Source organism: Benincasa hispida, chromosome 1, assembly GCF_027475165.1.
Source record: "Benincasa hispida cultivar pf3 chromosome 1, pf3_genome.v1.1, whole genome shotgun sequence".
Lineage (NCBI taxonomy): Eukaryota > Viridiplantae > Streptophyta > Magnoliopsida > Cucurbitales > Cucurbitaceae > Benincasa > Benincasa hispida.
In genome coordinates, this window is record NC_143478.1 from 34,056,114 (window position 1) to 34,079,728 (window position 23,615).

The 23,615-nt window shown below is 36.1% G+C and overlaps 4 protein-coding genes across 6 annotated transcripts; 1 reads left to right on the top strand and 3 right to left on the bottom strand.

The window, feature by feature from the left end:
- The first annotated feature begins 477 nt into the window (after window positions 1-477).
- EMB1796 (Pentatricopeptide repeat (PPR) superfamily protein) lies at window positions 478-2,811 on the top strand. Its single transcript, XM_039041873.2, has one exon. It carries the CDS (start codon window positions 571-573, stop codon window positions 2,437-2,439), a length of 1,869 nt encoding a protein of 622 aa, XP_038897801.1. The 5' UTR covers window positions 478-570; the 3' UTR covers window positions 2,440-2,811.
- A 1,066-nt stretch (window positions 2,812-3,877) lies between these two features.
- Window positions 3,878-8,370, bottom strand: LOC120068921 (E3 ubiquitin-protein ligase SINAT5-like). Of its 2 annotated transcripts, none has more exons than XM_090315626.1 (3): window positions 7,622-8,370; window positions 5,599-5,985; window positions 3,878-4,420 (listed from the first exon to the last, which is right to left on the bottom strand). In XM_090315626.1, exons 1-3 carry the CDS (start codon window positions 7,868-7,870, stop codon window positions 4,061-4,063), a joined length of 996 nt encoding a protein of 331 aa, XP_090171752.1. In that variant the 5' UTR covers window positions 7,871-8,370; the 3' UTR covers window positions 3,878-4,060. The 2 variants fall into 2 exon arrangements, with proteins under 2 accessions (XP_090171752.1, XP_090171754.1); XM_090315628.1 differs by lacking the exon at window positions 7,622-8,370 and adding an exon at window positions 7,230-7,535.
- Window positions 8,371-8,548: 178 nt separating this feature from the next.
- Window positions 8,549-11,730, bottom strand: LOC120081017 (E3 ubiquitin-protein ligase SINAT5). The gene is made up of 3 exons (XM_090315621.1): window positions 11,059-11,730; window positions 9,853-10,239; window positions 8,549-9,141 (listed from the first exon to the last, which is right to left on the bottom strand). Exons 1-3 carry the CDS (start codon window positions 11,305-11,307, stop codon window positions 8,782-8,784), a joined length of 996 nt encoding a protein of 331 aa, XP_090171747.1. The 5' UTR covers window positions 11,308-11,730; the 3' UTR covers window positions 8,549-8,781.
- Window positions 11,731-14,422: 2,692 nt separating this feature from the next.
- Window positions 14,423-21,264, bottom strand: CLPX (CLP protease regulatory subunit X). Of its 2 annotated transcripts, XM_039036394.2 has the most exons (15): window positions 20,289-21,264; window positions 20,136-20,194; window positions 19,462-19,562; window positions 18,755-18,834; window positions 18,610-18,660; window positions 18,393-18,467; window positions 18,217-18,294; window positions 17,959-18,015; window positions 17,681-17,751; window positions 17,489-17,588; window positions 17,275-17,379; window positions 16,787-16,849; window positions 16,501-16,623; window positions 14,741-14,881; window positions 14,423-14,643 (listed from the first exon to the last, which is right to left on the bottom strand). In XM_039036394.2, exons 1-15 carry the CDS (start codon window positions 20,835-20,837, stop codon window positions 14,563-14,565), a joined length of 1,734 nt encoding a protein of 577 aa, XP_038892322.1. In that variant the 5' UTR covers window positions 20,838-21,264; the 3' UTR covers window positions 14,423-14,562. The 2 variants fall into 2 exon arrangements, with proteins under 2 accessions (XP_038892322.1, XP_038892333.1); XM_039036405.2 differs by lacking the exon at window positions 17,275-17,379 and having other exon boundaries at window positions 20,289-21,257.
- Window positions 21,265-23,615: the final 2,351 nt, after the last annotated feature.

The window sequence follows — 23,615 nt, forward strand, 5'->3', positions numbered from 1 at the left end:
AAATAAAAAAACCGCCCTAAAAAAGCTTTCATTTGGGGAAGATAAATGATGGTGGGTTTTTTCAAATTTCAAATTGGATTGTCATGTGTTGATTATCTTAGGTTATTTTAATTAAGATGTTTTTAAGAAAGTTCATGAGGGTTAGTAACATCTCATTCTCATTTGTCGATTCATAATTATTTATTTTTTAATTTGTTTTGCCATTTATACCGAAGAAAAAGTTTTTTTTTTCATTCTATTTTTCCGAATGAAATGTTGAAATATGTTGTTCCATCATTTCTTTCGAAAAGGACCCTTTCAACTAGCCCATGGGCTTTCTAGAAAATAGATACATGGGCCAGCAACGTGGGCTTTTCAATATCGATTATTTGGGGCTTGAAGAAAAACATGTAAGCGACAACCGATCGACATGTCGACTTTTCGGAAGAGACGATTAGTCGACAAAAAATAATATAATAACAATAAAAAAAAGCCTCCTACAGAAAACCGTTCCCTAATTCCAAACCCTCTCTAAAAGGCCCGAAAACCCTAATTCCTCACCGTCTCTCTGTATTCCGGCGAAATTTATCAATGGCATTATCGAAGCCGTCCTTCTTCACGCACCTCAAAACCCTAAGCGAGTCCCATCACTTACTCCGGCGAAAAGCTCCGACACTTCCCATCGTCACCCTCCGATTTCTCTCTTTTGCATCGCCGGAGGAAGCTGCCGCCGAACGACGCCGTCGAAAGCGCCGCCTCCGCATCGAACCCCCGCTCTCTTCCTCCTCTGCCGCTCGCCCACAATCGCAGCCTCCTAGACCTCAATCCCCACAAAACCCCAATGCCCCGAAACTCCCTGAGCATATCTCTGCCCTCTCTGGTAATCGTCTTAACCTCCACAACCGCATTCTTACTCTTATTCGTGAAAATGATCTTGAAGAAGCCGCGCTTTTCACCCGCCATTCCATTTACTCCAATTGTCGTCCTACCATTTTCACCGTCAATGCTGTTCTCAATGCACAGCTTCGCCAATCAAAATATGCCGATTTGCTTTCACTTCACCGATTTATTACACAGGCTGGTGTCGCCCCTAATATAATCACTCACAATTTGATTTTTCAGACATATTTGGATTGTCGTAAGCCTGATACAGCAATGGAACATTACAAGCAGTTGATCAATGATGCGCCTTTCAACCCCTCGCCGACGACTTACAGGATCTTGATTAAAGGGTTGGTAGACAATAACAAGTTGGAGAGGGCAATGGAGCTTAAAGAGGAAATGTCTGTGAAAGGTTTTGTTCCTGACCCTCTTATTTATCATTATCTGATGGTGGGATGTGTGAGAAGTTCGGATCCTGATGGAGTTTTTAAGCTTTTTGAAGAGTTGAAAGAGAAGTTGGGAGGGACTGTGGAAGATGGAGTTGTTTATGGGAGCTTGATGAAAGGGTATTTTATGAAAGGAATGGAAGAGGAAGCAATGAGGTGTTATGAGGAGACTGTGGGTGATAATTCAGTGGTGAAGATGAGCGCCATTGCATACAATTCTGTACTTGATGCATTATGTAGAAATGGGAAGTTTGCTGAGGCCTTGATGTTGTTTGATAGGATGACAAAGGAGCATAGTCCACCCAGGCGTCTGGCAGTGAACTTGGGAAGCTTTAATGTGATGGTTGATGGGTACTGCATTGAAGGGAGGTTCAAAGATGCCATTGACGTATTCGAGAAGATGGGTGATTATAGGTGTAGCCCAGATACGTTATCATTCAATAATTTGATCGAACAATTATGTAATAATGGAATGTTGGCTGAAGCTGAGAAGCTTTATGGAACAATGGGCGATAAGGGAGTGAACCCGGACGAGTTTACTTACGGTTTGTTGATGGATTCTTGCTTTAAAGAGAACAGGGCAGATGATGCAGCTGGATATTTTACAAAAATGGTAGAGTCTGGACTCAGACCCAATATAGCAGTTTATAATAGATTAGTGGATGAGTTGGTTAAATTAGGGAAGATTAACGAGGCAAAGTCTTTCTTTGACTTGATGGTGAAGAAGCTCAAAATGGATGCCCCGAGCTATCAGTTTATAATGAAGGTGTTAAGTGAATCGGGGAAACTGGATGAAATGCTAAATGTGGTCGATACCCTTCTGGATGATGATGGGATTGAATTTTCTGAAGAGCTGCAGGAGTTTGTAAGAGGTGAGCTGAGGAAGGAAGACAGGGAAGAAGATCTAGCTAAACTTATGGAAGAGAAAGAAAGACTGAAAGCTGAAGCTAAGGCAAAGGAGGCTGAGGCAGCAGAGGCCCAGAAGAGAAGTGCAAAAGCTGCTGTCTCTTCTTTACTGTCATCCAAGTTGTTTGGGAACAAGGAAGAAGGTGAGAAAGAATCTGTAGTGAACGAAATGCAATCTGGTCAAGAAGACAGTGGTAAAACTGAACTTGCAGGTTCTAGTCCTTGAAGAAGTTGCACGGTAGAGGGAAAAGTACTGAAGAGCGAGAATTAAACTGTTTAGATATCAAAGAGAAATGATGCAACACAACAGGTGAAAGCTTTTCATAACGCTTTGTTGCTATCTGCTTGGGAATGTGATCCGCTTTCTGTTTCTGTTAACTTTCTATTATTGTTACATTACTTGGGAATGTGATCCACTATCTGGTTCACTTAACCAAGGATGAAAATGTCTGTGGATATGTCGATAATATCCGTAAATTAAAGGGTTCGATATCTATATGAAATATCCATGGATATCTCCAACCTAGGAAGCACAAATATTTCTAATTTTGTGAGTGAATCGATATCAGATACGGATACGTGTCTGTGATTTGAAGTATCTGATTTTTTTATTTTTATTTTTAATTTTTCAGATACGGGTAGATATGTGGGTCAATTTTTTGTTTCAAATTTAAGCTCAACCATTTAAAAACCTAACTTATAACCCATTTTATTTTAGTGCAGGTTTAGGAGTGATTTTAAAATCATTGAAAATCACTTTTTTCATTTTTAAAATCACTCGAAAACACAATTTTAATTACTCAAAATTAATTTATTTTTCAATTTTGCACTTTTAAATGCAATTTTCATATCATCAAAATTAGTTTGGAAGAATTCAACATGTTTCACAGTGATTTTGAAAATGACAAAAGAGATTTCAACCATTTAAAATTACTTCCAAACATAAAAGTCCACTTAAATTGAGCAATCCAAAATAAAATAAATTAAAAATGATAAAACATAATTTTTTTTAAAAAAAATCTGAAACATAATTAAATCTTTATTCTTCCCCTCTCTCTCACTATTTAAATCATGATTCACACGTTCTTCATCCTCAACTTCATTATGTATACTCTAGTCACTAAACAATTATTCGACGTTACTGGATTTTTTTTCAAGTTTTCACTCTCTTCTCGAATCTTTTCTAATCTAACTTAAAATATGTATTATAGAAATTAATTAGACGTTATATATATATATATATATATATATTTTCAACGTACCCGTATCTTAATTTTTGTAGAAATTAACGTATCGCCATATCGTATCTATATCATGTATCCATGTCTATACTTCTTAGTCTCCAACATCTTTTATACCTGCTCTTAAAACATAAAAATGTCTTCTATTTTGTCCAATATAACATCTTTTATACCAAAATGTCTTTTATTTTGTCCAATATAACATCTTTTATACCTACTCTTAAAACATAAAAATGTCTTCTATTTTGTTCAATATGAATATGACTACTAATAATAATATCCATAATTTAGTTTTGGAGTAAAAACAACTTAATTATTTATTTCATTAAAACTACTTCAATGTGCAATCATTCACGTGTTCCTAGAATGCCCCCCTGTATCTTTACAGCTGAACTTAGCAAGCCTGATCCACGGAAAACCTTGTTTAAGTTGGTGAATGTTACAACATTGGCAACCTTCATTCATTGAAAGATCAAGAATTCTCAAGTATATACAATTGAAAAATATCACCCATTACAATATATGAGGAAAGGTAAGAATAGGTACAAAGCAAAGCAGTGGCCTAAAACAACACACAGAACGTCAGGCCTCGAGTAAACTTCACTTTTAGCTACAAAGGTTTGGTGTGCAGACACCAGCATCTGGGTTTTGTTCCTTCCATATCCTTCCTGTAACCCTCAGCTTCAGTTCCTTTCTGTCCCCACCAGAGAAGAAAAGAGCCATATTTCTTTGGATAATTAATCCATCGTGACTGTCCCTGACTTTTCGATGACTATCTCTTATACTTCGTGGTGTACCTTCCCATATCAGTTTTCGCCCATATCCACCAACCTCAAGGCTGTAGCTGTAGGTTCGAGCATCATTCTCATCGCCCATGAAACGGAGGAAAGCCATATAGACTGGGGCCATGCCAAGCTGAAAAGCTTCAAAATGAAGGCAGAAATATTGACCAAAACAATGAAAAACCTGCAAAATGTAAGAAGCGCAAGCCACAAGAAACAGGATTAATCTAAAGTAAGGGGTAAGACTAGCGGAATGTCCTCAGGCTCGAAGGCCTCATTTTGATCAAACACATAACTTGGGTGGTTTTGGCATCCGTGATCATACTAGCTGCCTCGTTTGTACAGATTTGAGTGGAACACTTGAACCGCACAAGCATAAATACATGGGGATAAATGGATTTGAGTGAAACACTTGAACCGCAAAAGCATAAATACATCACTATGGATAAACGGAAACATGAAAAAAAATATATAAGAACATGTACATCTTAAACCTTTAATATCTCAAATCATATTGCTATCTTATTGCATCACTTCAAGTTGCCTCTTAAAGAAACAAACACGATCAAGGCTAAAGTTCCATAAAATAAAATAAAATGATCCATGGATCAGTACCTTTTTCACATCATCGACAAAATTTATTGTAGGTGTTTGTGCAGTGTTATAGAGTGTATGTTAAAAAGAGATCACGAGAGGTTTAGAATGCTGGAGAGAACCGAGGAAGATGTGTGGACTCTTGTTAGTGACTTCAATTAAGTTTTCAGTCTCATTTAGCTTGGGTGGAGCCTTCTTTTTTAGTTTGGCTCATTTTGTTAAGGTTGGCGACACTTCATCAAAAAAGGAAAGAAGAAGAAAAGAAAAAACAATGGAAAACCAAAAAAATTAAAAAAATAAACACAAACTTCCAGGTCCAGCATGCTTGTATTAGTGGACTTTTCAACTAGTTGGAGTCTTCCAATCTCCTGAGTTTCATGCAAAGGTTTGAAACCCTTGCTCACCTCTTCCCTCAATAGATACCGAGAGATATAATAGATACATAAATATTCACATAAGCATACACACATGTGCATATTAGTGTATGTTTGGGATTGATTTTAAAAGAGTTAAAATCACTTGTCATATTCAAAAGAAACACGTCTTTAATCACTAAATTAATATAATATTTCATTTCACACTTTCAAATGCAATTCTCATATCATCAAAATTGGTTTTGAATGATTGAAAGCACGTTTAAGATAGATTGTGAAAATGACAAGAGTGATTTTTAACTATTTTATAATCACTCTCATGTCTTAACTGTATCACAAGTATAAATTCAAGTGCTATCCACTTGAGAGATCAGGTGAAATGTATGAGACTTACAGTAAGCATCCAAGTGGCATTCTCCACTTCCCTTGGATTGGATTTAACATAGCGATGGTTAAATGTGCAGCCAGTGTGCATATCCACCTTATGATCATCCCTCAGATGGGCAACAAGGAAAGGAATGTCCCCAACAGCAGAGCATTCCGACCCAGCATATGGGCAACTATAGGGTCTGTAGTTGCACAAACCCTCATGCTTAAGTTTACTGTAGTATGGGAATATCTCCGTGCACCCCAATGAATAATACTTGCAAGGCAATTCAAGTGACTCTGCCACCTTCTCCAGTGCTAAGCACCTAATATCTCCAAGTTCTTGTCTACAAGTTGGGCACCGATTATGAACCCTCGTTTTACATGTAGAACATAAGGTATGTCCATTGTGGCACTGCAACATTTTAGTTGGTCGTAAGGTTAACCGTCATTTACTTACTAACATTAAAATATCCCTCCAACAAAAATTGTACATCCGATGGAAAAGTAAGATAGATCCTAAGCTAAGAAGCATGGAGACACGACATGGCACCGCGATGTGTCAATTTAAAAAATTAGGATATGGACACATTGGGAATACACTCTTTTCTACTTCTTTTAGGATATATAAAATTTAGCGTAAAAGATTAGATGCATTCTACAATTAAAAATAAATAAAACATAAAACATAAAATGTCGAGTTAATTAACAATTATAGGAGATGAAACGTTTGGTTTCTAACTTCAGTTTTTTATGGTTATGTTTTCTTTTATCTTTCATTAAAGAAAAAAAAGGACTTTCCTAGTTTAACATATAATTGATTTGGGTTTTAAATTTGCGTCCAACGTAAAAGGACCATTTTCTCTTCAAAAAAATTTCCATGTGTGTCCAAGAAGTGCCCCAAACATGTCCCACGTGTATGGAAATAAAAAATAATAAATAAATATAGGACACAAAAATTTGTGTGTTGGACACATGTTCGGTGTGTGTCCGACACACACTGCCTAAAATGGAGTGTCCGGGCTTCATAGGTCCTAAGACAATTATTGGGTTGGAAAATATATCTCCAATAAAATGCACACACCTTGACTATTCTCACGGAAAAACTAACTCACTCTATAGTAATTGGTTGTCAAAGAAACTCATAGGATATTAAATCATAGATAGGTAGTCGACGTCAAACCAATTCCTTCTAAACCCATATTCTCAACTGGTTTCATTCTCAACTGATGGCACAGATACGTACATTCTAATAAAGGTAAGTTCAAATGATACACGAAGTAGGAGAAAAGACTACGATGATGGAAAATGATATCCCAAAAGGAAGCAAGGGGAAAAGTAAAATTTCATCGGTCTTCCAAAATAATGTTTATAACTAAACCAAATGAAATTTCCTTGGAAAATTGTAGAAACTACAAGCATCTTATGCTAGAATTAGAAATATAAGCTTTTCAGAACAAATGGAACAAGTAATCTAATCTCTGTTATACAATCTTAGAGCTAGAAAACCTTAATAAGAGAAAGAGTTCTGATGGTTTATGACTGTGATGGCCAAAAACCAAGACAACTTATTTTTCTAGCACACAAGAAGCAAATACAGTTCTGAAACCAGTATTCCACAATGCCAAATTTTCAAGACCAAAGCTCAATGAACATCACCATATGTGGCAACCCCACGAAGGAGAGATCATATTGGGACCCTAATATGCACTCCAATCTCGCCTTACTTCTCCAGTTGATACAGTACTCCATATATGCAATAAGTCATACACTAGTACAATCAATTACGCTGTAAAGAAACAAAGTTAAGCTCCCTACAAATGAGAATGAAGAAAAGAAAACAAGACATCTGAGCAGTTTCATGCAAAGCACTAGTTCAACACCACCCACAACTTCCAACCAAACAATTGATCGATGAACCATAATCCAAAACCCCAGGAGAGAAAAAATATGAAAACCCCCTTTTCGTACCCAAATAAAAAATCCAATTATGGGGGTTGGAGGGCCAAATAATCTCCATTATGCAAGTAATTAGGAGTTCGAAGACAAACCTGATGGATGGGAGGGTACATAGAATTAGTGCATACAGGGCACTCCAGCAATTCATGGACGTTAGTTGCCGGCGCAGTTGCAGTGGGGCCGTTCACAGCGCTATTGTTGTTTCCAAAACGAGGCTTCGATGCGGACAACTCGGAGTGATTATGAGATTGGGAATAAGGATGAAGCGTGTGGTGCAGATGGATTTCGTCTTCATCGAGACCATCTGAAGAAGATACACACTCGATACTGTCCAAATCCATCTACAGAAAAGAAACCCTACGGAACTAAACACAAACCCACTTATCCAAACCGAGAATTGATCAAGACCTCAGAAAATTTCTGGGTTTCTCAGAGTAGGAAAGAAGCAAAGGATGAAAAGAGAAAAAAAGGAAGATTGATTGATGGATTCCCAGAACCAAATGACCCCTTTTTACCCGAAAGAAGACGTTCTTTACTTGGTCCCTCTCTTCTTCTCAAGTCTCTGAAGTGAGTGTGAGAAAGAGAGAGCGTGAGCTAATAATGGCACCGTTGATTTGGTTCTGTGATGAGTAAAACTGATATCCCGCGGCCAAGAGATTGGTTTGGACAACCATAGATATGTAATAATGATAATTTTATCAGGGTTTTTCTTTAAAAAGATGTCCTTTTCTACTTTTTTCTTTAATTTAAATGGTATAAATATGATTAAGATACCTTCTGATATTTGAATACTTTATAGTTTATTTCATCATAGTAGATATTTTCTTTTCTTTATCCATAAACCTTGTAAATGATACTTGTTCTTCTCAGTTTTTTATTTTCTTGTTGACCTTCATCTAATCTTGACTTTCATGTTGAATGATTGAAGTGATGGATGCAAAATTAACTGAAGGGAGTGGTAGAGCTGTTGTCTTGTCTTTTACTGTAATCAAAGTTGTCCAGAAGGAAGCCGGGAAGAATTTGCACAAGCCAATTGTGTTGACATTCCACTTCTCTATAGAGTTGCAAAGCAAACATTCATTACAACTTCAGAAAACATCTTTCTTTGGAAGATTAATAATTATCAATATGACTACTATTTAACAAATAATCCATTACAATATACCAGGAAACGTAAGAGAATAGGTACAAAGCACAGTAGCTCAACAACACACAAAACCGACATAGACCCTTGAGAACGAAAATACTTGTCTTAGCTACACAGGTTCGGTATGCAGACTCCCGCATCTGGGTTTTGCTCCTTCCATATCCTTCCAGTAACTCTTAGTTTCAGTTCCTTCCTGTCTCCACCAGAGAAGAAAAGAGCCATATTTCTTTGAATGATTAGCCCATCATGGCTGTCCCTCACTTTTCTATGACTATCTCTAATACTTCGCGGGGTGCCCTCCCATATTAATTTTCGCCCATATCCACCAACCTCGAGACTGTAGCTGTAGGTTCGTGCCTCATTCTCATCACCCATGAAACGAAGGAAAGCCATATAGACTGGGGCCATGCCAAGCTGAAAGGCTTCAAAGTGAAGGCAGAAATATTGACCAAAACAATGGAACACCTGCAAAACGTGACAGAGCAAACAAGAAACGGGATCAAACTAAAATTTGGAGTAAACCCCATGAATGTCCAGCAGAACCTCTCAGCTTGAAGCGTCCAGTGACCAATCTTTCAATTGAACAGAAAAGGCAATAAACTTCAAGGGGGGGAAAAAAAACTCAAGTAGTGAAAGCAAAAGTCCTTCACTCGGACAAGAGGAACTTGAAAATATTAAATAAATAAAAAAAAAGGTTCTCTTGAATCCCTTGATAAACTTCTATTTTATTGCATCAAATCCATTTTCCACTGGAAAAAGGCAAATAGTTAATCAGTTAAGGTCACGAGTTACATAAAATAAAAGAAAATGATTGATTACCAAACTTGTCACTGACTTGCAGCAATACCCTTTTCACGCCATCAGAAGAACTTATGAAGCATCTTCAATGATTTATAAAACTTAAACTTGTAGCAGGCCATCTAATACCAATGATTTCTTTTTACCATCATACATCTGTTGTTGTTGTTGACCAGTAGGAATTTTTTCTAATCTCCCTAGTGGCTTAATTGGGTCTGGAATCCTAGCCTCCATAGATACAGATGCAAACATGACATTGCTTCACATGAATTTGTATTTATATCATACGTAAGGTGTGTAATTCATGTCTGATAAACAAGTTCTACCAAAGAGAAAGAATATCACATAAGAATTAAGGTCAAAATACATCAGACTTACAGTAAGCATCCAAGTGGCGTTCTCCACTTCCCTTGGATTGGATTTAACATAACGATGGTTGAATGTGCAGCCAGTGTGCATATCCACCTTATGATCATCCCTCAGATGGGCAACAAGGAAAGGAATGTCCCCAACAGCAGAGCATTCCGACCCAGCATATGGGCAACTATAGGGTCTGTAGTTGCACAAAGCCTCATGCTTAAGTTTACTGTAGTACGGGAATATCTCAGTGCACCCCAATGAATAATACTTGCAAGGCAATTCAAGTGACTCTGCCACCTTCTCCAGTGCTAAGCACCTAATATCTCCAAGCTCTTGTCTACAAGTAGGGCAACGATTATGAACCCGTGTTTTACATGTAGAACATAAGGTATGTCCATTGTGGCACTGCACCATTTTAGTTGGTCATACAGTTAACCCTCACTTACATACAATCATTGAATATATATATCAACAAACCAAATATACATCTCATGAAACGTATTAAATGTTCAAAACAATATTGGAACAAAACAAGCATCTTCTTATATCTTAAGAGCTATGATCATCCTGAGATACCAACTCGAATACTGCCAATGATACAGGAAGAAAGATAACGATAACTGCAATGATGGGAAATGATATTCTAAGAAAGCAATAGGAAACTGAAGTTTCATCAGCTTGTTAAAATCATGTTCAATTCATAACAAAACCCAAAAAATCCCCTTACAGAATAATTTAAATTTTAAGACAACCAGCATCTTATGCTAGAACAAAGGCTTTCAAGCACAAATAGAAGAAGTAATAATCTCTTAATTGTATGCCAAGTGTTAGAAAACCTTAAGAAGTAAAAGAGTTATGAGAAAACCTTCAGAAGTAAAAGAGTTATGATGGCTAATGCTCTATGGTTACTATATGATACAACATACATCGAACCAAAGATTTGCCATATTTCAGTATAATCTTAATCTAGTTCTAGACTTCACGTATCACAATTTTAAACTCAAAACAAGTCCCCATTTGACACATCCATCCAAAACAATTCACGTCCTCAAACTTCCAGCCAACATTGAATGATCAACCTTAAATAAAAACATAAACCCAGCAGGGAAAAGATAAATCAAAGGAAACTATGTCATCAAAAAAGACCTCTACCCCACCCTAGAAAATCGAAAATCAAATCAGCCCTCTCCCATTCTGTACGTGACTAGGGCAACAAGGACAAACCTGATGGATGGGAGGGTACATCGAATTGGTACAAACAGGGCACTCAAGCAATTCATGGACGCTAGTGGCGGGTGCAGTCGCAGTGGGAACTGTTATACCGCTATTGTTGTTTCCATTACGAGGCTTCGTCGCTGACAACTCTGGATGATGATGAGAATGGGAATAAGGATGAAGAGTGTGATGCAGATGGATCTCATCTTCATCGAGACCATCTGAAGATGATACACACTCAATACTATCCAAATCCATTAACAATAACACAAAATCTGCAGAAATTAAGACAACCCCACTAATCCAAAGCAAAGAATCGATCAAGATCTCAGAAACGAAATTAAGGGTTACCCCACTTGAAAATTTCACAAGATGGTGCAAATTCCGTCCTGGAAATCGTAAAGAAGGCAAAGAAGAGGTAAAGGGGTAGATCAATGGAATCGAAAGAAGCCTTTTTTACCGGAAAGATGAGGTTCTTTTCTTCGTCTCTCTACCCCCTGTGTTGTTCCTCTCTTTCCCATGTCTCTGAAGTGAGAGAGGAAGGGGAAGAGAGAGAGCGATTGAGGGTACCGTTGATTTGGCAATGGGAAGAGTAAAATTGGGAATCTCACGGCCAGAAGATTGGTTAAGAAGACAACTTTGGGATATGTGATCATCACAGTTTTATTACTAACAAAGCCCACCACGTGTTTTTATCTCCTTTTTTTCTTCATTTAATATTTCACCTTTTTTATCACTTTCAAATTCAAATTACATTCATCCATTTTACTTTTATTTTTATTTTTTGAGTTGTTTGCAATTGAAACTTTTCATTTTAATGATTTTTCTTCTTATAATTATCATCATAATTTATAATATCTATTTATGATCTATGATTATGATAATAAGGGTGTATCATTATTTTCTTTTTCTACTTTTGATTTGATTTAATAAAAATTAATTTTGAAGTTGGTGGTCCATAAATTTAAAACGTTTAATTAGTATAATTTGAACTTTTTAATTAGTCGTGGGATTCTCATAAATTTTGAATATCCTTTTAAAACATGTATGTGTCGGATTCTCACCTTAAATGTATCTTTTTTTTTCTTTTTAATTTTTTACCCTTCATTGTTTAATTATATATAGTGGTTGGTTTTAATTTTTCTAGAAAGATATTAAAAGATATCCCTTTTTACCTTTTTGCTCTTCGGTTTTTACTCTTTCTTTATTTTCATTTTGTAATTAAAATAAATCTCACTATTGTCTGTTATATAGTGGCCATTTTTATTTTCTTTTTTGTTATAGATATTAAAATTTAATTTATTTTATAAATCTCAAATTCAATATATATTATTAGACAAACAACATATAAAAATAATAAGAACTATATTAACACAAAAGGAATTCAAATTAATAAAATCAAATATGTTACATAATTTCAAATTATATTAAATTAACTATAAATTAATAAACAATTATAAAAGCATTCTTAGAAATGATGTAAACTTAAAGACATTCCGAAATAAAAATCTTATGAAAAAACATAGTCATCCAAGTATTTTTAGATATCTACAAAACAAACATAATTATCTAAAGATGTCAAACATATGTTGTTTTGAGCATCTATAATTTTGAACATCTAAAGATCCTAGTTATCTAACACCCTTAAATCTAAAATAATAGAGAACTTTATGCAACCTTTACAAGGATGGCACATACACAACTACAAAAGTGGTGTTGAAAAATATTTATCAACAGTAACCTTTAATTTTGTTACACAGTTACTTGAGCTTGTAAAATTTTTATTTATATTATATAAGAGTTTTAGACATGTCATTTTAGTAATAATAATGATGAGTCGACCTAAGCTCAGTTCAATTGATCAAAAGTTTATATTGTTATGACAACAATACATATCAACTTAAATATTTTATAGATTTATTGCAATCATCCTCAATTAATCAAATCTATTTAATTTGTCCAAGAATAAATGACAACTAATAAATTACATTAATGAGTGTATGACCTACTGGAGAACCCCAAAAAGTGCATCTAGAAATCATATTTTTCCAGAAAAACAGAAAATTCTGCACAGAAAATTCTATCTACGAGCCAAATATTCCCTAGAGATTAGGAGGTTGCAAAACGTATGGTTTACATAATAAAGACAAATCATATATATTATAGCTATTTGTAGGCGAAAAGGGAAATATTAAACTTTTCTTTTTTGACAAATTGTAAAAATCATCCCTAAAATACGATGGTAATTATAATTACGTTCAACTTTCGGTTGTTGAACCCTCATGCTTATATAAGTGTTAATATTAGATCCTCAAACTTACATAATTGTTGAATTGGTAACAATTATATAGGTTTAAGTGATCAATTTTTATCACTTGGAAGTCCAATTTTTACAATTATTTTAAGTTTGAGGGTCATATATTAACACTTGTATAAATTTGAATGTTCAATTTTTACAACTAAAAATTTGAAGGTGTAATTGCTACTATCACCATACTTTAAAAGTGATTTCTGTAATGTCCTTTTTCTTTTACAATATTGTAGGGTGAGATATCGAACTTCTGATTTTAAGGTTGATTGTATATGCTTTATGTTAGTGAGAAATATCAAACTTGAAGTAACATATAGCAAAATCTATCATATGGATATATTATACACACAAACAAAAGTTCTTAGATTCTTGATGATATAGAACAACATACAAGTTATCATGCTTGCATATCCAATATACCATATGAGTCTCCAATAATTATTCCAAAAATCACATATCCAAATTGACCAATGGACAAATATGCAAGTATACGTGTCATGCTTGTATGAATAATAGCAATGAAATTTGATGAGAAATAAAAAAGAAAAATTGAGTGACTAAAACTGAAGCAGTTACTTACGAAATAACAAAAAGAAAAGCAACAAACATACATATGGTTTATAGGAAAAATTCAGTATCACCATTCGCTGTTTACCATTAAAAAAAGAATTGAAGAATAGTATGAAACTGATGAAATAAAATATATAACATAAGAAATGAGTATAAATTATAAATCGAGGGAAGAAAAAGTCATAAAATGATACGACTGTAAGTGCTTGTAAAGCTACAAAATGATATTGTTCCCAAATGTTAACTGCATCATTGGGCACTGATAACCAAGTAAATTCTAGCTTTCCCCACCTTTTCTTCCACTTTGTAAGGTCAAAAATGGTATGTCTCCCCCAACTTGCATTATCTGAACATTAATGCTTTTCCTTCTTTTCTGTGGGGGTGTAAAATATAATGTCCTTGGGAGCTATTTCAAAAGGTTCAAAACAACTAAAGCAACTCTTGGAAATAATGATAAGCTTAGAAGATGTGGTCTTTCAATGTATCAGGACCTTGAAAATGAAAGATAGAAACTTTCTTTAGAGAAACAGTAAATCTTATGACATAATTTCCCATTTGAATTACTAATAAATGTAGACAAGTAATATGTACAACATTACAGGTATAATACATAAATTTCCATAAATGCTTGGTTACATTCCGCTGGCAACAACTGAAGGAAGATCTGCTTCACCTTCGGGTTCTGGCTCTCTTTCTGAATCCTGACTAGTTGCCTGCAAAGCGAAGGTTATCAGATTACCAAGAAGGATATATAACCTTAATGTGGATGATAACATTTATATAGCTGGATTAGACCTTTCTATGTTCTACCTTTTGTCCTGAAAGATAGCGATCCAGTGCACCCTTTCCATAAAGAATTTTGACACCAGAACCAGGGCTGTCTGACCCAACGGATTCTTCATCAACAATGACAGCATCAATTATATCCTCACCTGTTCTAACATCAGGAATCTGCAATAGATTTCAGGTGGTATGGTAGGTTAAAGCATCAGACATTGTTTGTCAAATGACTTATGCAGTAGAAAAACAGAACGATGTTGACTCAAAAGTAGATGCAGCTTATTTTTAGGTGACTAATGGCTGCCAAAGAAAAAAAAAAAAGGAAACTGTTGTTTCATTCCTTATCAACGCACAACTGTTATTTCTGCAGTGTCATTTTATCTCCAAAGCTGTCTCATCTTTGCTAATTTAATTTTCTACTCGGAAGGCCTCTCTCTCTCTCTCTCTCTCTCTTCTCCGTTAAGTTAAGGTCTATCAAAGTTTTGATTAGAGAGGCGTCTACCAAAGATTGTAAAGTAGAGTACTTTCCTACTTATTTAAGGCTTCCCCTAGGTCATAATTCCAACTAGTTATCCTTATGGAGACCTATGTAAAACGTCCAAACTCCAAAAGCATTTTATTCCTAGAAAGGGGCATTTTTCTCTATGGTAGAAGTTGGTTTTGAGAAGATCATGAGAAACTTCTTGTAGAAGTCATAACAAAGGGTGGATTTGTGAAAAGACCCATTGAATTGGGTGGGTTGGGCATGGGAAATTTGAGGCTTCCTTATTGGCCTTATTACCAAAATGGTTGCATTTTTGGAGTCGAATGCTTTCTAAAATCTTATTGTGACTTGTGAGAAAGGGGTTCTCACCTTTTTTGGGTGGGTCTTGAACTTTTGGGGCAAAAGGCATTACTGCCTTTACTTTTGTTTTTGAAACAACTTCTATTGAGAATGAACAAAACAAAGAGCATACATAAAAGGAAACCTCCTAAAGGAAAGGGCTCCCATAGGAATTACCGCTTTTACTTGGAAGCAAGTTCATCTTCTTTCCCTTCCTTTTTATTTGATAAATCTTCATTTGGGACTCAAATATTGAAGTATTGGTTGGGCTGGGTGATAGTGCCCCATATTATTTGCTTCCTCGTTTCACCCCTCCTTTTTCAAATAGAAAAAGTTCTGATTTCTTAGCTCTCTTTTCTTTGTTTGGTCAGTTTTCATTATCATCCTTGGACCATGTGTATCCCATCCCCATTCATAGACCACAACTCTTCCGAAAAGTTGCCTTCATACCTTTCAGGGTACTTTTTATTCTTCTTGCTATGGAAGATTAGAATCCCAAGAATGTAAAACTTTTCTTCTTAGCCGGTCTTCCCCGAGAGAATTAACAATAATGGTCCAACCCATAGGCATTCTTCCACACATTGTTGGGATTGAAGTGGTGTATACTTTGTAGAATAAACTCCAGTACACAATTTCAATTTAAGATCTTCTGGGGAGTGTTTAGTTCGTAACCGAGAGAGTTTCTTCATGATGGATGATCTCTGATTTCACCTGCACCTTTTTTTAAGGCCTTGGTGGAGTTTTTGGAAAGAAAATTTTAAAGGCTCTGAGAGGCTCTAGGGGAGGCTTGGTCTTTGGTCAAGTCCAATGCCTCAAAGAAGGTATGTTTCCAAGAATTTTGTAATTTTCGTTTCGATCCTATTCTCATTGATTGAAGCCCTTCTTCATATCTAGCTTATGTTTTTGTTTTGGCATCATTCATATTAGGCTATCCTTTCTTCAGCCACTTGTATTATTTACGACATACCTCATACATAGAATCCATCAATAGATTCTCTAATATTGATCGCAAACCCCGTGCTCCAGTGTTCTTTGACATTGCCTTTCTTGCTATTAATCTCAGGGCATTTTCTGTGAAGTGGAGCTTGACCTGGTGACACGTTATCCCAATATATTAGTATTTATGTCAGGGAGCAGAAGTAATAACTCTTCCAATGTAATAGGAGGAAGCATAGTATATATTGATTCTACAGATTCAAAAGCTCCAGTTTACCCTTGGAATCCAAGAAGAAAGCAAGCACAAAATAACTTACATCATTCATTTGGAACATCTTTCTGTACTGCTTTCCTAATGCATTTTTTGGCTCTGTCAAGACCTACAAATGCCAATATTCAAGCAATGCTGAGTTGGACAGATAAAATCCATAGCAATTAACATCAACAAAACTTGAGAGCTTAGAGAGATGATCAACTTATGTATGAACAAACATTAGTTTACGAACCAAATATCAGAGTACAGATCATTTCCAAAAGTAGAAACATATTATTCCCCATATCGTGCAAGTATAACATCAAGAGAATAAATTTATGGACTGAAACTACAATAAATTTGTGCAGCTAAAAGAATGTAAACTGAAACTTTAATCAACTTGTGCAGCTAGTGCTTGCCATGCAATCAGTGAATTTTGAATTTTATTCCTTAAAAATAAATTCCACAACTTGACCCGACACTGGAAATATGTGTGTGAGTGGGCATCTTGCAAAATAAATGATTTACAAGAAGAACAAGATACAACTATACCCGAACAAGTTGGTTTTCTGTCAGGGCTGACAAACTGACAAGGATTGGGAATCGACCAACAAATTCGGGTATCAACCCATATGAAATGAGATCACTACTTTCAACCTGCCAAAATATAAATCCTCGATGAAAAACAAGTAGAGAATGATTAAAAACAAGCCACAAACATGGGTTGTTATTGTTACTTATAAACTGAAAAGTGGCATGCACTTACGGTTTCTAACAGAGAAGAAGTAACCATGGCGTCTGTAACACCGCCTGCCCTCATGTTTGCACGAACTGGGGCCCCAAACCCTAAAGAAGAATCTTGGCGCCTGAATTGAGGAAAAACTTCTCTCGAGTTAAAAACTTGTGAGTAATTAGAACTGTGAGGAGTAAACTGGATTAGATATTACATGAAGATAACCTTTCTGAGATTGTTTTTTCCAAGTCAATGAAGGCACCCCCGCATATGAAAAGTATATCCTTAGTGTCAATCTGCAATGAAGCATTTCATAAAGATTACGCAAGACACCGGGATGTTCATGTGAGTCATGTGACTAAACATACAAGCCACTTATTTGCTTGTATCATTATTATAAAGAGAGATGGTTATTTCCTAAGCAGAAAAAAACATCTAGAAAAGCCCAGTGTTTTGGTTTTTTCCTTTCTAGGAAAGCAAACTTCTTAAAGGTATGGCACTACCTGGATATTTTCACCTCTGGGATGCTTTCGTGCACCCTTCTCAGGCACATTGACAATCTAGTTCAGGAAAAAAATATATATCACATATGAGCTCACCACAAACAACTAGAGAACCATAAATATAAACAATGAAGGTCTCTAATCAAAGTTAAGAACTCCGGATTTTCAGTCTCACCATCTCAATGGTTTCAATGCATCACAAGTCATTGTGGATGCTGCACATATAGAACTTCACCTACAATGAAATGTAAAACTTACCGTTCCTTCTAGCATTTTCAATAATGCCTGCTGCACGCCCTCTCCTGACACATCTCTGCTAATATTAAGGCTCTCTGCCTGGCTCATAAAAATGAAATAAAGTTATTAGGTAAAAAAAATCCACCAGTCCTTCCATAAAGGGGAAGGGAGAGATGAATAAAAGAAACGAGGAGAACCTTCTTGGTAATTTTATCAACTTCATCAATATAAACAATGCCCTGCTGTGCAGCTGCCACATTATAATCAGCAACCTGACATTTAAATACAATGAGGACAAAAAACAAGACAGAAGAATACTGATGACCAAAGCAAAAATGGGGAAAAAAAAAACACAACACAACACAACACAACAAATCTCAGAAACAAAAAGTCCAGCTGTACTCAGGTACATACCATCAGAAGTTTGTATAATATAGACTCCACATCTTCTCCAACATATCCTGCCTACACACAGCAACAAAAGGTATCCAACTAAGACGTTATAATTTCAACCAGAAAATGTAAAGGAATATCCATGACACAGCAAAGGTTCATTTACCTGTGTTAGGGTAGTTGCATCCGCAATAACAAATGGAACATTAACAAATCGTGCCAAGGTTTTGGCAAGTAGTGTTTTCCCTGTCCTTGAAACAATATTAAAGGAGAATAAGAAAAAATCATAGAAAGGTTTACAATAATTAGCGGCAATAATAGACAGCAAACAAAAACTATTTGACCTGTGTTTAATCAAGTGGTAATTAGTTAGGTTTCAGAAAAGTATCATATTTTGTCAGGCTGATTGCAATAATGAGATAAACTTTTGTAATTGGACTATCAATAGGGTTTCCATGGGGCTCAACTAAATGGAAGAATGTTATAGTTATTACACAAAGGAAGACTTACTCCTAACGATCAGTTCTCTCCAGCATGCCTACTTATTACATTTCTACTTTTCCAAATCCCTCTAAAGCATCCAGACTCAGATTACAACATGAGGCTACCTTCAGGAAAGAGTAGGCATTGATTTTGGGAGCAACATTTGGTTGGTGGGCAGCAAAGGCACTATTCAGTTCATAAGGAGAAGGGCGTTGACATTGGTAATTTTAAGAAAAAATATTGCTCCTCTCGAAATGACTTTGGATGGAGTATTCAAAATTATCAGGTATGAAAACTTAATTTCAAAAGATGTGGTTATCATTGAACTTCATTATAATCACACACTCTACAAACATGAATTAAAATGCACAATGGACACATAGTAATTACCTGAGCCTGTTGGCCCCATCAGAAGGATGTTACTTTTCTCAAGTTCCACTTTATCAACATCTGCAGCCTCAGTTTTGTTGTTAACCGTATCTCCTGTTGGCCTAGCTCACACAAGCAAAACAAAACATATAAAGGTTCTTGATATCTTCACGTCATTAAAAAGACTCAAATGTTTTATACATATTGAAAAGATAGATGCAAGAGAGGAGCTCAAGAAGAGAGAGAGCGCATCTTCTAGAAGAATTATGATGGAACTGGATTCCCGACTTGACATTGAGCTCATTGTTTCCAGTTCCCAATACGACCATCCAAAACAGTGTATCCTTTCTTTTATTAATACCAATAAGCCAAACCCATAAGACTAGGCTATGCAGGTTTTAGACTAGAAAAATGCCATGATCCGAGTACAGGCATCCAGATGTGTGCGTGTGTGTATTTGGGGAGTTACCGAGTTCAACAATTATGTAAGCCATCTAATTATCACAATCAAACTTCGCTATACAGAACAAGTAATAAAGAAAACTAGGACAATAGATACATTAGTTGTGAGCTCTAATTTCCAAGTAAAACCATTGACCACATCTAAAACTTCTCCGTACTAACTCCGCTATACTTGAAGTCAGAGGAAAAATATCTGTGATAAACAGGAAGTATCTAACATTCAAATTCACAACCTTTGTAGTGATTCATGATAGATGCGCTTGTAGTGATTGTAAACACCCACAGAGAGCACCTGCAAAAAGGGGAACAAAAAAGCACTTTCTTCGGACAATAAAATGAATGTATCTGAATGAATCAACAATGTCCAGCCCCAAACGAGTTTTTACCTTTTTAGCTCTCTCCTGACCAATCACAAACTTATCAAGCCCCTTGGCGATTTCCTTCGGGGTGGGAAAATTAGGTCCCAAACTAGAGCCACCCCAACACCCATCATTGGAGTTCGAGGAAAACCCACCACCAGAACCAGAATTGGAGCTGCCCCCGCCGCCTCCGCGACCATTCAAGCTTGAATTACTCCCACGAATCACAATCCCATCTCCAGACCACACCTCCGGCGGGTCCCCATAAGTGCTCATAAAACAACCCCTTTTGCGCAACTTGTGATTCAAGTTCTTGGTAGAATTCTGGTAAATCCTCCGATGATCGGGGGGTTGAGACCCGTTATCGACGAAGTCGCCTCTGAGTGAGACGGGCTTGAAAGAGACCAAGTGGTAAGGTGAGTTGAGAAAGAGGTCGTTGGGTTTGTTACGGTTGATGCAGTGAGAATTGGTATTGGTAGCAGCGTGAATAGAATTGGAAATACAGTGTCTACAACGAGAAAGAGTTAAGGTGGCAACTTCCTTGGAAGACCTGGACCTGAGAGCAGCGGCGGCCATGACTGAAAGTAATCAATAGGGAAATGAAAGGAAAGGGAAGAGGAAAGAACTAAATTTATTGGGTCATGGAGGATTGAAAGATGAAATCAAAGAGAGAGAATCGAAATTGGCATGGAGAAGGAAGTAAAGGAGGGAAAGAGGAAGAAGATTGAAGAAGCAGAGATAGTGTAGTAGACGGCAGAACCGCAGAGAGAAATTACGCAGCAAGATGAAGTTGTGACTTACCAGTTGCGAGGTGCGAGCGAGTCTTCAAGAATATCTACTTTGGAGGATTCCAACGAAAACGACGTCATTTTACTTGGATGACATATTCAAGTTCAACAAAAACAAGTAATCTCTCCTTTACATAAAATTATTTTCAATATGTCTTGAGAGATTTTATTTGTTAGAATACCAAAAAAAACATCATTTGGAAGGAACAAGACCCATAAGTCAATTACGGAATTCCTTTTGTCGAGAAAGAGAGCAAACTCCCCCATCGTCCAACTAACTAAACCATCAATCACCATATTTTAAGACTAATGAATGTAACTAAAAGATTTGAATCACCATTTAACTTCATCTAAGACCATCTTGATCAAGGTTGAATTAAAATCTTCTCCTAAAGTATTCGAATTGCTAGCATGCTATCAAATTCAACTAAGATCGATGTGTTGAGAATCTAACTAATGGACCACAAATCCTCTGCAGTCACCCATATTTTTATGAGCTTTTAAGCTAATAGCAAATTTAACTTAAAATAGTATCAACTTGTTGACCCATAATTTGGGGGTCGTGGTTCTTCTGAGCCTTTTATCTCAAAATTAGGCCCTCTAGAATTGGTTGGCCCATCTTATTGTAATCAATCTGAGTATAGGTGGGCCTCTTTATTTTGCTTAATCCATCCAATTGTTTCCTTTGCTAAAAAAAATGATAGCTAAAATCACATGGTAAGGTATTGAGAGTTCATGTGTTGGCTCATATGTTGTTTATATTTTGTTGATTGTTTGTCTTTATTGGAAAGAATTATTAATCTTGTGAAGAGTTGTCTGTTAGGGTTCTGTCCTATCTGGTCAAATACAACTCATTTGTTAGGATTTTTATACGGATGGCCTCATTTGGGAGGCCCAAATGAAAAATGGCCACTTGTAGAGAAAGTAATGGAAAGTGGTCTTACCGATCCTCGATGGCTCGTCACACGTTCCTCGGTACACGGTTGCTTGATACCCAGCTTAATGGTCACTCGATATGACTATAATCGACACATGTATACTCGATCATATCCACATCATACGCGATACTCGGTTACTTTATACTTGATTCTTTTGAATTCTTAACCCGTTTAAAGGCGTTTGAAGTCCATTATTTTACCACTTTCGACGAGCTCAGACTATTCTCTCTATTCGTCTGATTGAACATTCTTCTACGACAACACCTCCACACTCAAAACTCGACTATCTCTGCATTAAGTAACATTCTTCTCCTTGTTTATATTTTGGTATCATTCACTCAAAACTCAACTATCTCTACATCAAGTAACATTCTTCTCTTTGTTTGTATTTTGGCATCATTCACTCGAAACTCCATTATATCTACATCAGGTAAGATTCTTCTCCTTGTTTGTATTTTGGCATCATTCACTCAAAACTGACTATCTCAGCATCATGTTCCTCAATATGTTCTTATATGTTACTAGATACTCGATCGACACGATTTCCAATTTTGTTTTCATATATTGCATATTTGGCTGGACTTCAAGTTCGTTTTGTTTCGATTTTCATATTTTTGTTATTTCAGACCATCTAGAGTTTAGGGTTTGAGTTGGATAATGCATGAAGGTGGAAAATCAAATTGAATGCTCGATAATCGACCATCTAGTCACTTGTAATGTAACGAGTAAGGGACACCATGTAGCTGTTGGGATTGGTGTCCTAATTCTCCCGATGGTCTCGTAGTTTGTAAACATTTTGTTCACATTGTTATTAATAAAATAAATGTTATTTTATTTGCATTTACTCATATCCAATAAACTAAGATCCGTGGTTATTTCATGTAACTTAAGCATGTATGTGAGACATACAAGTGGATCATGTCTTAAGTAATAACCTAAATGGTCTGTAATATAAAGATAAAGGAGGGATATACATTTCACTAAAATGACCATATTGTATAAGACCGGACCACAAAATGATTAGTCTCTTTATATAATGTCATTGATAATTGAGATTTACATTTCACTAAAATGACCATATTGTTGGGATTGGTGTCCTAATTCTCCTGGAGCCTTGTTGTTTTGTAAAGATACACATTGTTCAACGAATAAAATAAGTGTTATTTAATTTTGGCATTTACTCATATCCAATAAACAAAGCTCTTTGGTTATCTTATGTGAACTTAAGCATGTATATGTGATATATAAGTGGATCATGCCTTAAGTGATAACCTAAATAGGTCTGTAGTATAAGGATTAAGGTGGGATACCTGATCTTGGTGACACTACGGATACGACCCACTTTGTAGAGATTCAAGTGTTGTAAACTACTACAGATGGTAGATCCTGACCACTCATGTGGAGACATGCGAGTAGAGGTATCCTATACAAAGAGTTTGTATAAGACCTGGACCACGAGATGATTAGACTCTGTATATAACACCGTTGATACTAGAGACTTACATCTCACCTAAACAACCATAGGTGACACGACTTCAATCCTGAGTGTTTTGGGAACTCCTACCTTTGAGAGCGGTCATTTGATTAGTATGGGTGAGAGTGACTAGATTTCCAACTCAACATGCCTA